Consider the following 14,918-nt stretch of genomic DNA (forward strand, 5'->3'; position numbering starts at 1 on the left):
CTAGATCAAACACTAACATGAATAAGAGTAAGTCTCAATGATAGGAAGTGGGTTTCTAGCTCGAGTTTGTCTCTCGATTGTTTCGAACTATCATGAAACACAAATAATTGGGATTTCTCACCTAATTACCACACTAAAGCATCCTATTCAATGGAACCAAACATCCATAATCATGAAAGTAGCATAATCTAACTGCACAAGAAATGACTCACTACTAAACCCCATCTTTCAATGTAAGTAAAGGAATGAACACATGAGCATGAAGTGGCCACCAAAATATACATGCAATAATCAATTCAAGCACAAAGAGACATCAACCCAAAGTAAAACATGAAGGAATCCAAGTCAATCAACCATGGCTTTGTTTGGTTTTCACCCATCCCCTAACTAAGGAACTACTCACTAAACATGGTGGAAATCAAGCTAACAATTAAATCTAGGGTTATCATGAATTCAAATAAATTAGGAGAGAGATAAAACAAGGATGGATTAAGCATGAAAGAACAATTGACAAAGATTAAACAAAAACTAGAATAAAACCAAGATAAAATCAGAAAATTAAACAATAAAGGAGAGAGAAAGAGATTACTAATTGATACTTCAAGGTTAAGAATGATTGTTGATGAAATTGATAGAACAAACTTCAACTAAATCTTACAAATGATTGTGTTTTTGAGAATCTAAATTAAGGGAGAGGAAAACTATGCACTAACTAAGAGGATAAGCCTAAGGGAGTTAAGAGAGAAGCAGGTCCGTACAAATGAAGCTAAGGGTGGTATTTATACCCCCAAAAAATTACATAGGAAAATCCGTCAAGAAAACCGGATATCAGCTAGGAGCGCCTGCTCCATATACTTGTGCGTCCGCTCCCGTGCTCTTCAGAAAATTGGCAGATTCAAAATACTAGGGAGGAGCGCCCACTCCATGCAAGGTGCACGCCCGCTCCTCGCAGGTGTAAAACTTGGCAGATTGTTTGGGGAGATGAAGGAGCGCCCGCTCCTGTGGAGGTGCATGCCCGCTCCACCAAGAGCGGGCTCTCCCTTCTTCTTTCTTGCTCCATCTCAAGTCCTTAAAGAGCTATTTTTGCACCAAAGCTTCACTTACACTTGCAAGTCATGTACACAAACACACAAAGAGAGGGAAAAGCCAAAAATGTAAGACTTATATACAAAATGGGTTAGAAAGAGGGGCAAAAATTACAAAACCGGGTTAAAATCACTACAATAAGTGGTCAAATAAACCACTTATCACCTGCTGCACCAAAAAGTTGTTGCTCTTTAAAAGGCGTTTTTATAGTCTTGCACAATTAGGGTTGAAAGTTCGGTTTGCAATGCGGTTTATAGCCCAAACCGAAACCAAATCATATTAATTCGGTTTGAGATTTTTCAAACCGCACCGCTACATATTATTATTCGTTCAAACCAAACCACGCCATTTTTAACTCGTTTAAATAATAAAATTAACCGCACCGCAATTTTTGGGTCCTATTGCTTTGAGCTTTGATTTGTATTTTTTTGGATTTACTCAACATAATCTATTTTTGGCCTTATAAAGTAGTGCTGAAAAGCAAAATAGGGCTATAATTTAGACATGGGCCCATATTTCGGTTTGGTTTTCGATTTTCGATTTTTCAAATCCTAAACTGAAACCAAACCGCAAACCGGAATTTTTTTATTTCTCAAACCGCACTGAATCAAAATAAATCGAACCACATTACTAATTCGGTTTGGTTCAGATTAAACCATAGTATTAGTTTCACCCCTAAATATTATTATTCAAAAATTCTTATACTCCCTCCGTATATTATTGCTTGTTTCATTTCTTCAAACGTGGAGTTTTAGGAGAAATAGTAGAAAGTAATAAAATATGAAAGAATGTTGGTGGAAGAATAAAGTATGATACTCGTAGTTGGGAGGAGAGAATATGGAAATATTAAAGTATGATAGTTGAAGGAGGGGTCTACTAGGAGAGAAGAAATTAATTAAATATAGTGAAAGGTTTCAAAAAAGAAAATTGAGGAAATAATAAAATACAACCGCAATTGAAAAGTGGAGCAAGTAATAAAAATACAAAGGGAGTTGGCTAGTTATTTATTATGGGGGTTAATTCGTCGATGTTATAGGGGTTACTCAATGAGTGTTATAAGAGTTACTTCATTTGTGTGTTATAGTGGTTATTCGGTAAATGCTATAGGGGTAATTATGCAATATTTATGACAAGGAAGTGTGAACATTCCACAAATGATCCATCCAGTTTATTTTACACAAGAGTAACAAAGGTTAATTTACTCTGAGCTCGAGTAAGATATGAGATAAGTACTCCCTCCGTTTTTAAATACTTGCTTTATTTCTCTATGCACAGAGTTTTTGGAGAAATTGATGAAAGTAATAAAATATGGAGGTAGAGGGGTTAGTAGAAAGTAAATTTGAGAAAAGAGAATATAAAGGTAATAATAATTTTATAAGGTTCCACTAGTTGAGAAAAATGAATTAAATATCGTAAAAGCTTTAATTTCCAAATAAGGAAATGAAGCAAGTATTAAAAAACAGCCGAAAATGAAAAGTGGAGCAAGTATTTAAAAACAGATGAACATTACATACTACGTATAAGCTAACGAGGACACTTACATGATCGATGAATAGCCGTTGTAAATTAGGAGAGCTTCGAAGTAAGCAGAGGATAAAATGGACTGCGTAATTGCAATTCAATGGTACTTCCAAAATTCTAAGAGTTATTAAAGCTTCCAATTCTTTTCCAAGCTTCTTAGGAGGTGCAAGATCACAAAATACATGACAACCCAGCTGCAAAACAATAAGATCAACAAATTATTAGGACAAAGGAAACAAAAGCAAAGACTGGTTTGTTGTTTTCCAAAATCAACTGCTAATTAAGTCTAAAATCGTACTTACCATGGGTAAATGGAATTGTTTGTCAAGAACAAGTTTTTGACAACTGAGCAAGCTACCGAAGAATTCATTCATGCTTCTCTTCAACCCAACATCTTTAAAAAGTACCACATCCATTGCTATAACTTTTATGTTTCGAGTTTCTCTCAAGGATAGACTAGTAGAGAGTATGCCTTTCACAACCAATTCTTGAAGATTTGGAGCACAAATTGTTAGATTAGTCATTATCTCTATTAGTTTGAGGTGCTCTAGCCACGAGCATAGGAAAATAAGATTTTCCAACATCTGTGCCTCTAAAGGTCCAAGTAGTTTTGTAAAGTACAAATCTAGATCCATGAATTTAAGGTGAGGAAATGCTTTGAATGTTGGAGGCAAATTTAGATCATGGCAATTGTAGAATGCCAACATCCTCAAGTTCTCAAAAGAATATAGACAAGAAGGCAGCTTTGGTGACCGAACATGATGAATATTAGCCAAAGTAAATTCTTTGATGCCATGACGAGCAACAAATTGCAACCACTGACTTAAGTCTGCTTTCTTTGAGGGAGCCCCAATTCGTCATTATGAGGAACACTTTTGTTCCTCAATGACATTTTAGAAAATAATGTGATGTTTTTCGTTTGCAGGGACCGCCTATGTGTAATGAGTGGAACTCTCATGTCTTGACACATACCCCATGAGGAACAAAACCTGTTCCTCACAATGAGGAACAAGGAATTCCCCGCTTTTAATGGAAACCAAGAGGGGATACAAAGAACAAATTTATCAATAGGGCCAATGTGACGAAGTAAAATGTTGCTAATGATATCTGAATATGCTTGTGAAGCCTCAAAAGTTCGATTTTTAAACCTCTTCAGGACATATTCATAGAATTTTTGGTCAAGTATTATATGTGGAAGCATAACCCATTTACACCTCCAATATCTGGATAAGATGCTCGTCTGCACAGCATGATGATAGGGTAAGCGCATAAGTATACACTCAGTTATTTGTCGCGGCAAATTGCTGATAATATCATTGCTCTCTTGCAAAGCTGCTTGCTGATTCCTGCAACAAAAATAACAGATATGCTATCAGCAAATCGAATAATGGAAAGTGGTAGTAACCAGAGCTTATACTGCTTCTCCTCCCTAAGAAATCATCTAACAAAGCACAAATATTGTAATATATACTTAAATTTTCACATAAATTAGGCGAATTGAGGAGGCACCAAGCTAACAGATACACAATTTTACACCCAAGTCTGGATTATTGAGTGTTTTACCACTTACAGATCTGAAGAATATATTTTTGGCATATATATTTTAATTTTTTTCCACTAGAAAATGGCTTCTGTTTAAAAATCCCATTTCTGAGATATACGTAAGAACACCATCCTAAAAAATCAGAGTATATGATACCAAGAATTATCTTAAAATCTCTACAAAAGTCTTTCAGCTCCTACTAAAGATTAAAGACCATAATCTTATTTAATTCCTGACAACCCAAGTTAAACTAGTTAAGATCAGTATAATGTACCAATTATCATTTCAATTATCCTGTAAAAGAAATTGGCCATAAAAATTATACTTCGTATAAACTTTATTTCGGTCGAGTGATGGCAGTGGGTCCAGGACCCTATCCAGAACTTGTTGAACCTTATCCTAAAACACAGGTATGGGTCTTAATTTTCTAGACCCTATGGGTCCGAGAAGGGTATAAGTCTAGGTGGTATCGTGTAGAGTAAGGTCCGGTTATAATGTTTGATGTGTAGAGTAATGTTCGGTTATAATTTTTGATGTTTCTAGACCTAGACCCACACTTGCATATAGACCCGCATAATAAATTAAGTTAGAAAAAGTTTTGTAATCAAATATAAAAAGAAAAAGCTTAGAGATCTTGATTTGGTAAGAAGTTGATGATGAAATCGAGTATGATACAAAAGACGACTACAAAATGAAAGCATACCAGTATTATATTTGTAGTTGTACAATTAATGTCATGAGACTTTGAATTGTAACTAGTTTGTGGCCCGTACAATGCCCTGAGTCATTATATTTATATTGAAAATGAGCTTTTATAATAAAAAAATTATGTGATGAAATGTAAATATAGAGACTAAATTAGTTACATCTACTTCAGTATTTACATCTTCAAGTTTATGAATATAATTAAATTTCTTTAAAAAAACATTGTAGACATTAGATATGTCATTGGAGTAGTGGTTGAAATTAAAGTATAATGAGCACGAGGTTATGGGTTTGAACATTAATGCCAACAATTCATCATTTTTGTTGTAATCTATGACATAGCACCACCTGGGATGCGTGCACACGCCACCAGGAAAACGTGTCCGAGTCGACACGGGGCGACACGTGTCCGACACACAGAAAACCGTGTCCGTTTTTTTTAAAAAAAAATTGATGCTTGGACACGGACCGTGTCACCCCAAGACATGGCCCCTTTTGTATTGGACACGCAAAATAAATATACCCTCACTAGTCACTGCTCGTTGCTCTACCTCTCTCAAGTCTCAATCCTCTCATTCTCTCACAACAACTGAAACCCTAAGTACACTTTGTACCTCGTCGCCTTCAGTTGTCACCGTCGGTCGTCACTCACACCATCATTGTTACATTCGGTCGTCGCTCTCAAGTCTCAATCCTCTCATTCTTGATTTCTCTCGCAAATCTGCTGCGTGCTCTCACCGTTGCTGCTTAGGGTTGCTGTCGCTGTCGCCGTCGCTCGTTCTCACCTGTCTCTCGTCAGCCGTCGCACCGTTCAGGTATGTTTAGTTGTTTTCTCTCTCAAATCTACTATTCTGCTACAGTGTTGCTCTCAATTTGATTTGATATGAGATGTTAGGATTTGGGAATAAAGGATAAAAATTTGTAGGAATGTCTTCTAGTATTGTACATGTACACTGTTTAATTTGATTGTGTTGTTTGATCTGAACTGAAAATGTACATTGTACTCTGTTTAATTTGATTTGTTGAAAATGTATTGTTGTCTTGCTGAAATTGTCAGGAATATCTTCTAGTTCCTCTGCTTCTTGCAATGTCAATGGTAGTAGTAATTCATCTGAGTCTATGAAAGTCCCCTACCATTTGTGGAAGTTTGTTGTTAAGAGTGATAGAATATCAGGTGGTGGAAGAAATTATAATTGGAAATGTAACTTTTGCGGCGAAGTTAAAAATGGTTCATCCACTAGAGTGAAAGCTCATTTGCTATGTGAACAAGGGAAAGGGATTGTAATAAAGTGAAAATTGATGACCTTTCTAAACTAAGAAAGCTTCATTGTGAATCCGAGGATTATAAAAAATCTTTGTTACCAAAAGTTCCACCTTTTTCAAATGAACCCATATCTTCTCATATCAACTGAAGCTACATCAGTGAGACTAGGTTCATCTGATAATGTAAAGAAGAGGAAATCAAACAATACAATTTCTGATGCTTTTAATATGATATCTCGTGACCACTTGTGTTTTGAAATTGCTAGGATTTTTTTACATAGGGGGGTTGCCTTTTAATCTTGCTAGAAACCCTTATTATGTTAGATCATATACATTTGCTGTCAATTCTAATCTCTCTAGTTATAAGCCTCCTGGATACAACAAACTTTTTGCTTTGTAAAGAGACAAAAAATGTGGATATGTTAATTATTACAACCTATTAAAGCCACATGGAAAACAAAAGGTGTTAGCATTGTTAGTGATGGGTGGAGTGATCCACAAAGAAGGCCTTTGATTAACATTATGATTGCTTTCGAAACGGGTCCTATGTTTATGAAAGTTATTGATTGCTCAGGTGAGATTAAGGACAAAGATTTACTTGTTTAAATAAAATTGTGTGTTTTGAGGCTAATTATTTAGTGTTTTATTGAATAGGTTGTCAAATTCTCGTTTTTTTTTTATATATTATATGCCTTGTTATACGCCGTACACGTGTCCCCTATTTTAGGATTGCCATTTTCCCGTGTCCGTATCGTATCCGTATCCGTGTCCGTGTCAGTATCCGTGTAACCTAGAGCACCACATCATCTGCCTAGTAATGATTACACGTGACGGGCTCATGTCTTCCCATTGAGTTTTAATATAGATATATAGATATGTTTATAGATAAAAATAATTTGCTTATTTTTATCATTCTAACAATTTTTTTATATAATTATTTTATGATAAATCAAATTAATCTGTCATTTACTTATGTGTTTTTTTTTTTTTTTTTTTTTTACATACAAATCATACACTAAACAATAAACATTTTAAATTTAGGGAAAAAATGGTAAAGGACCCAAATTGAACCCTGGACCCAATCTATGCCTTGTTAGATCCATAGGGTACGGGTAAGGGTATCGGTATGGGTATGAATTAAATATTTCAGGTCCTGGTCCTACTAGACCCTACATATTGCCACCACTACTTTCGGACTTTCACCAAGAGTGATCCGAATAATTTAAAATAGGTATGGGTGAACACTGATATCCGAAGATTGTGAAATTTGATATCCGAAAATTTCGGATCATACTGGATATTTGATTTCCGAAATACTATATAAGTATTTAGAATTTTGATTTTTTTTTAAAAAAAATGTAAATAACACCCTTTTTTGTATTTTGGATCAGATATCCATTATTTGATATCCGAAATAAGTGGATATCCGAAATCCAACTTATTTCGGATATCGAATATTTGAAAATCCGAAAATTGATAATCCGAAGAGGTATCCGATATCTAAAATTTTCGGATCGGATATCCAAACCGCAATTAATATCGGATCGGATATTCTAAATTATCATATTGGATCTGCTTCTATAGTTTTTCTTAGCCCTAAAAAAGGCTCTACAAAATCCAAAATAAATTAATCAAGTTATAGACCATTCAATTATTTTTCCCAACAAGATTTCAAGAACCATGTTCAATTGTTAAGTTCTAATTTCAGTGATTTATCAAACTTCATATCAATACAGAAAAATTACTCAAATTACAGACCATTTGAAATCCAATTTACATTTAATTTATCAGATATCAAAAAGATTTAGTAATTTATATAACAGATCCATCCTATAACCTAAAAATTAAAAAAAAAATAAAATAAAATAAAATAAAAACCTTCCAAAATATTTGGCTTGGTAATTAAAAGAAAGTCCCAGAAATTGAATGCATGAAGAAAGTTAGGAACTTGATGAATTGAAAAAAAAAATTAAAAAAAATTAAAATAAAAATATTGGTAGGATGCATAGAGATGAATAACCTGCTGACTGACAAGTGGACTCCAATAATGCCATTAATCCCAAATATCAAACTTCTGCCAATTTTTGTAGGTAGTGTCTGAAGCAATTTGATGAGAATTACCTCAAGGGCTCAAGCCTCAAGGTGCATAAAAAAAAAGCCTCAAGGTGCATAAAAAAAAAACAAAAACAAAAACAAAAAAAATATTTTCAATTCATTGTAAGAGTAAAGTTGTAGTCTAGTGGAATATTATTTTCAATTAATTGTAAGAGTAAAGTTGTAGTCTACTTTAATATCGTCTACATACATGTATAATATACATGGTAATCTCTTAGAAACGCTTAAAATGGGATAAACATTAAGTGATACGTGGATAATAGGTACCACAAGCTGATGACACAAAGCAATATATTAAACTCAACGTGCATAATGTGTGTATCACATTATTGTTCACTTCAATTTCACTTATCTTAGCTTGTATTAAAAACAGAGTCGGCAATATCAAGAATACACTCACGAATACACACATAATAAGTTAATTACGTAATTTTATTTTACGTTTTAAAATAAAAAAGACTCCTAATCCAAGTCGATGCTCGATAGGGACTGTAAGGGGGTTAAGGCCTCCAAAACAAAGGACATAATTATATCAAAAAGAAGAAAAAGGCTTAAATATGTAAATAGTCGTTACAAGCAACTAAAAATGTCCATTGTTCCTAAGCAAATAGAAAGATGGGAGCTACTGAGTAAAATTTGACCAAATTACATGTCAGATGTTGCACCATAACATACAAATGTGTTGTTACACCTTGAAAATGACCTCTGCTGTTGAGGTCGGCCAAAGTGCATGAGCTTCTTGGCTAAATTTAACTTAAACTCTGATTCATAGCCTGAAGGCCATGGACTACTATAAAGTACAACAGTCATCTTCTCAAGTGCTGGCGAACTTGCTAGTAGATATTTTATGACCTCTAAATCATTATGTATACCTAAGGTCTCAATTTCTACATGTTTAAGAGATGGAAAGGTAGAAGATTCGTTGATTCGAAGCAACTCACAACAACAATGCACACGCATTTTAGCCTGAATGTTATATGAAAAGCAGAATTAGTTATCTCATTTGATTATTTGAAATCAAGTGACTTCGATCATGACAAAGTTAACAAGGAGAATGAATGTAGAATTTTAAATACTTACATTACAACGTAGTCGCTGTAAGTTTGGTGAGTTTTCAATCAAGTAAAGAAAAATATGGAAGATGTACTGACAACCAAAAGATACATGAAGAAGTTCCAGCACTTTCAATCGTTCAAATTTGATTGCAGGCAAATCAGGAGATCGAGTATTACAGACCTGTTTCCACTGCACAGCATAGTATCAGTAAATCATAACAACAATATTTAAGAGAAATAAGCAGATCAATACAGAGAAGCTAAATGGATTTAGTACCGCAGGCCAAAAAAAGTCGTTGAGAACGAGCTTCCTGATATTGGGCAAGCAACTGAACCACTGACTTCACCTAAGTCATTTTCCAGTACGCATGAAACACGTAGATCTAACGTGCCTATATTTGCTGTTCCTTCAATGCGTAATAAATTATCAAAAATTCCTTGTACAATTAACTCTTGTAGTTCTGGAGCACGAATAACCAGATCCTCCACTCTAAAAGCGTTTAATTTGAAACTCTGTAGCCTAGGACAACTGGAAATGAGAATTTCTACCGCTTTTGTGTTACTAGGATTGGCTAATCTCGTATGCATAAACAAATTCAGGCAAGTAAGGAATGGAAAGCCCGAAAATGTTGGTGGAAGGGATAGAATGTAGCAATTGGTGCAGAAGAACAAACAAGAAGGTAGCCTCATTATGTCATAGCGACTATCATTAATCAGATGGAATTCTTTGACCCCTTTACCATAAACATACTGCACCCATTGACTAATGTTCACATCCTTTGTAAACCAGAAAGGTACACTAAGAACAAAAGTGTGTATGGGGCCAATGTTGCTAAGTAGAATATTGTAAGTGATATCTGAAAGTGGCAATAATAAATTGTATGAACTTCCTGTTATGAAATGTTTGATGCTGCTAAAAAATTCCTGATCGAGTTTTATCTTGGAAAGCGTTTTCCATTGGTATCTCCATTTGTCTTGATAAGACGCTTGTCCTCACAGCATCAAAGAAAGGTAAGCATTCAAGGATATGCTTTGCTACGTCTGGTGGCAAGTCACTGATCATATCAGCCCTTGCTCTGTACGACCTACAAAAAGAATGCAACAAAATCAGATGCTGCTTCCTAGCCTAAAATCAATATGAATTGTGATGATTTTCTTCAAAATTAGGGTGTTTAATACCAATAATAGATTATCTCTATGTAATTTTTTATACCAATAAGCAATATGTAAGTACTCCGTAACTTGTCACTAACAAGTCACTTCACCTGCCCCTCATATTTCCTGCAAATCTTGCAAGATTCTAGTGTTTGTTCATCAGTCAAATCACATAATTTGATTTATTCCACAAAATAAATTTCCTCTGTTTTTGGAGTATAATTATATTAGGGATATTATAATTATTGTATATATCTTTTGCATATATTTAGGGATATATGTATAGTTGACTTTCTTAACTTAATATTCTCTAGGTAGCTCTAAGGCCTCTAACCTAAGTGTATATATGATTATATGCTGAGAGGCAGCAGCCGTAAAAGGCACACAGAACTACAAGAAGTCTTTGCCTCTTTCTCTGTTTTCTATAATTGATTTTTTATTTTTTTTTTCTTTCTTCCGCACATTAATCTATTAGTTCTTGATTACTTGCAACAATGGGTGAAGACGGAAAAGCTAAAGCAGAATTTGTAGCCTTCACAGTACGAAACAAATTTAAAACATCAAATCTTAAAACAGACTATACAAAGATAATAGCAACAAAATTAGGGTTAATGAATAATTAAATTCGAATAATAATGAGCCCTAATAATAAAATAAAATAAAAAAAAAATAAAAAAAAAATCGGATTAGAGAAACAATAAAAGTTGGAACTTGACATAAAATAAACAAAAATGAAGAGAGAAATACGGACCTGCCAGAGAGGATGCCTCCATAGCCATTAAGCAAACACCTAAAATACCTTGTTCAGATTGATTTTATGTTAAATTGTTTCGAGTCAGGTTTCTATCTTTAGAAGTTTAGAGGTGTAGGCTTACACTTTGTATTAAGTAATAGAGTCCACTTCAAAATCAAATAATATTTTATTAATGTGAGATACTTATATGTGTTGTTTGGAAAATTCCAATTTCAACAATTTATTTTTTGATTAAGATCGAATTTTGGTCAATTTTTTTTTTTTTTTTTTTATTTAAGATATGGTAAATGACCATTAGTAACACTAAGATTTGCATCAAAACTAACCAAAAGATAACTATTGGTTGAAACCCAAGTTTAAAGTTTTTTTTTTTTTTTTTTTTTTTTGGGTGGGCCTTAAGATATGAAAATAAGGATTGCTTGATTCTATTTGCATTGTACATGCAATTACGTGCAACTTTAATGATACTTTTTTAAAATTTCAAACGATATTAATTTGCATTAGCTAGAGTGTTAAAGAAAGAATGAAATTTACTTGATATTAAATAAAATAAAATAAAATCTTAACGATCATTGGGTGAGAAAGGGAACATATGATTACATTTAAATGCAATTGTAATGATAAAAAAAAATTAGTAAAAAAAAGTTCAACAAGTTCTCAACGTCGGGCTTGATATGATGCAGCCTTCAATTCAGCTATCAAATTTCACTATCAGAAGCAACTTTGAAATTTGATTAATTGAACCTACTGCACGTTTTTCTAATTTCTCCTTGGTTGCCTGTTAGTACATCAAGTGCTTGCAATTTCACCATGGCATTAGCCAATTTGGTGTTGAATAAGGAAGCACTTTGCGCGAATTGTTGAACAAAGGGAATCGTTTTAGGATCACGAGCCAAGGCTTGGTCGATTGGGAGAATTCCTCTTTGCTTTTGGATTTGAACAAAGAAAGAGTTGTCGACTATATTCGAACTTTGTGGATTTTGATCAAGAAATGTCGAATTGTTAGCTGTTGTGCCCTTGGGGCATGTTGGCATAAGTTGTTGGCGAAGAGTTGGGTCCATATTTGGGTCAAATTCGCTAGTACCTTGGTATAGTCTATCTTGGAAGAATGCACAGCTTGAGACACCAACTGTGTGGCAACCTAAAAGAATAACCATCTCTTCTGTTGTAAATCTTTTAGCACTGAATGCTGAAATAGTTTCACTAACTGTCAAAAATGGGCTCGGAAGATTGACATCTTGGGCTGTTGACACTTGTCCATCTCTTCGCCCTGTTTGTACGGAATAATTTGGTCCACCTCCCTATTTTTGGAGACGATTTATTAAAATATTTATAAGAAAAAGATGCAAATTTTCCCTTGATGCAAATTAAACAATTCGAGGAAATAATTAAGGCTATGAAATTACCAGTTTAATAAGCTCCTTAGTAGCAATAGCAATAATGTCAGCACACGAAACAACTCCTGGACATTGTGCTTCTGCTATAGCTTTCATGGCATCAATCAATTCATATCCTCTTACGCTAAGGTTGGGACCAGCTGTTTTCTCGGTTGAAAGTCCATTTATAAGGATTGATGCATCACATCCCTTCAAACAATTAAAAAAAATCATTGGATGACATATTTATAATTATGACATGATCCGATGGGGGTTGGAATTACTGATATTAAGTTACGTTGATTAGCATTTTGTATGAGAGCGACGTACGTGCACTATAAGCTTTTGCATGATCGTGTAATTTTATTAAGAAAAAATTAACATTTTGCAATATGAGGTAAGTATAAGTACCTATAAAGCTATAATAACTGTTTGTTTATAGTGTCATCACCCTTTGAAAGTAAAATTGATGCAATAATAGAGATAGAAAGAAAGTTGAGGGCTTACATGTACGAAACAATCATGAAATTGCATGCGAAGGATGGCAGGAAGAATAGTTGGATCCTTTCGGAAATGTTCTTGTACTTTGGTTGTAAGTGCTGCCTCAATATCCACTAGTTTGTTAGGGCATAGACCCTTATAAAAGCCGACTTGCAAAGCCGAAGGTCTAGTAGGGGTAGGACTACTTGGAGGAACATTAGGAGGACTCGGAGGAGGACTTGAAGTGATTGGGGTAGGACTATTTGTAGGGGGCTTGTTATTTCCACGACCCATATGACGACCCTTGGAACCATGGTTCTTTTGCCCATGACTAGAACCATAGGATTTATGACCATGACTCGATTTTGAACCTCCTTGTTTCCAACCTGAACCTTTAGACTGACCCACATGGCTTAGAGCCAAGATGAGCATGGTTAGAGCTAGCACTCTAACCAAAATACTATTAACCGGAAACTTCATTTTTTTTTTCTAGCTTCCTATGAACAACTATGGATGAAATTGCTAGTGTATGTTTGCAAATGTGTTAGCAAATTGGTTTGTATGTTTCATTTGCGCGAATGCCTATTTATATAACGATGGAAGACATGCAAATTAAACTTATAAAATAAATAAATTGGTTAATAATTTAGTTTTATTTAATTATCAATCAATAATTTCTAAACTTGGCTGTTAAAAATCACAATTAGGTTTGCAACAATACGTGCGAAGCAGATTGTATTGTCTCCAATTCAATTCGCCGTGAAATGTACATGTACTTATATACGTCGGTGTATACGTAATAACCTACAGATAATTCCTTCCAGACCATCCTTATATTTATATATTCTGGTAGGTGGATGTTTCCTAGACAATTATTCTGAAAATTACTATATTATTATTATTATTGTACTGTCAAGAAATTTGGGATAGAACACAAAATAGAAGCGTTGACTTACAACTAGAAGCTGAAACAGGTCCAAAAATTCTGGTTTACTCCTAAGAATCTGAAAACATAAGAATATAGCCTGATTTTTCAAGCTCGTCTCAAATATTTCAAATTTATATCAGAAACTTATTTTTCCCCTGTTCTTTTTTTAATTGTAAAGTTGAGATTTCACCCTTTCATTGCACATTTTATATCATCAAAATGAAGGAGTATTTGTGAATAATATAAAATATTAAACTTTGAGCTTAAAAGTACTAGAGCAAAGTTTTAAACATTTGGATCCTTTAAAAATATAGCATGGGCGAACATTTAATTACGTTTTAATAGTATTTTATGAGATTGATAAACACATACCCAAGATTTACCGGCATATTTATAATTGATAACTTATTACTCTCTTCATTTCATAATACAGTACAATATAATGCTCATTTCTACCTAAGTTCAAACAAGTTTTTTTAATTAGTTTTTAGAGCAAAAAAATTTATATTAGTTATATCACTAATGCTGGAAAGCATTGCAGATCATGACAATTGTGTAAAGCAAGGGTCGTGCCATGTTATTATTTTATGTAATCTCAACTTACCAACCGTTTAAACAGCTATATGCCTGGATATAATATTTTTTTGAAGAAAATATTTGCAAAATCTGGTTCATTTAATTTGAACCTGGGTTTGGTATTTGATATAATATGTTGACTTTTTCAGGGGAAAACCAATCATTTGACCTTGAGTTATTTTTGTGATCACCAAAGATGTGCGAATATTTTAAAAGATATGAACAAATATTAATCATAGACATTATTTGGATGCACATAGACATGCAGACGTTAATCAGATTCACATTAGGTGGTTGAAACTTCTATCAATAATATTTCCCAATTGTCTAAACTAAGCCATGCATGTATAAAGTTACAACT

The 14,918-nt window shown here is 33.9% G+C and overlaps 2 protein-coding genes across 2 annotated transcripts; both read right to left on the reverse strand.

Moving 5' to 3' along the window:
• Positions 1-147: 147 nt before the first annotated feature.
• On the reverse strand, positions 148-9,978 carry LOC110685682. The gene is made up of 7 exons (XM_021862211.1): positions 9,631-9,978; positions 9,398-9,478; positions 8,883-9,199; positions 3,632-3,953; positions 2,910-3,443; positions 2,628-2,801; positions 148-225 (listed from the first exon to the last, which is right to left on the reverse strand). The coding sequence occupies exons 1-7, from the start codon at positions 9,976-9,978 to the stop codon at positions 148-150; spliced, it is 1,854 nt and encodes a 617-aa protein (XP_021717903.1).
• A 1,764-nt stretch (positions 9,979-11,742) lies between these two features.
• On the reverse strand, positions 11,743-13,621 carry LOC110686014 (peroxidase 57-like). The gene is made up of 3 exons (XM_021862586.1): positions 13,081-13,621; positions 12,604-12,783; positions 11,743-12,498 (listed from the first exon to the last, which is right to left on the reverse strand). Exons 1-3 carry the CDS (start codon positions 13,531-13,533, stop codon positions 11,932-11,934), a joined length of 1,200 nt encoding a protein of 399 aa, XP_021718278.1. The 5' UTR covers positions 13,534-13,621; the 3' UTR covers positions 11,743-11,931.
• Between the last annotated feature and the right edge of the window lie 1,297 nt (positions 13,622-14,918).

The sequence above is a fragment of the Chenopodium quinoa genome, unplaced genomic scaffold (assembly GCF_001683475.1).
Source record: "Chenopodium quinoa cultivar QQ74 unplaced genomic scaffold, ASM168347v1, whole genome shotgun sequence".
Taxonomy (NCBI): domain Eukaryota; kingdom Viridiplantae; phylum Streptophyta; class Magnoliopsida; order Caryophyllales; family Amaranthaceae; genus Chenopodium; species Chenopodium quinoa.

Excerpts from the sequence above, each read along its gene's own strand:
- LOC110685682 (XM_021862211.1), bottom strand. The coding sequence starts at position 9,978 with ATGAGGCTACCTTCTTGTTTGTTCTTCTGCACCAATTGCTACATTCTA. Across the intron at positions 9,200-9,397 it reads AAGTGCTGGAACTTCTTCAT|GCTAAAATGCGTGTGCATTG; the intron begins GTATCTTTTGGT and ends TATAACATTCAG. Across the intron at positions 3,444-3,631 it reads CCTCTTGGTTTCCATTAAAA|AAAGCAGACTTAAGTCAGTG; the intron begins GCGGGGAATTCC and ends GCTCCCTCAAAG.
- LOC110686014 (XM_021862586.1), bottom strand. The coding sequence starts at position 13,533 with ATGAAGTTTCCGGTTAATAGTATTTTGGTTAGAGTGCTAGCTCTAACC. Across the intron at positions 12,784-13,080 it reads TTCATGATTGTTTCGTACAT|GGATGTGATGCATCAATCCT; the intron begins GTAAGCCCTCAA and ends AATTGTTTGAAG. Across the intron at positions 12,499-12,603 it reads CTAAGGAGCTTATTAAACTG|GGAGGTGGACCAAATTATTC; the intron begins GTAATTTCATAG and ends CTCCAAAAATAG.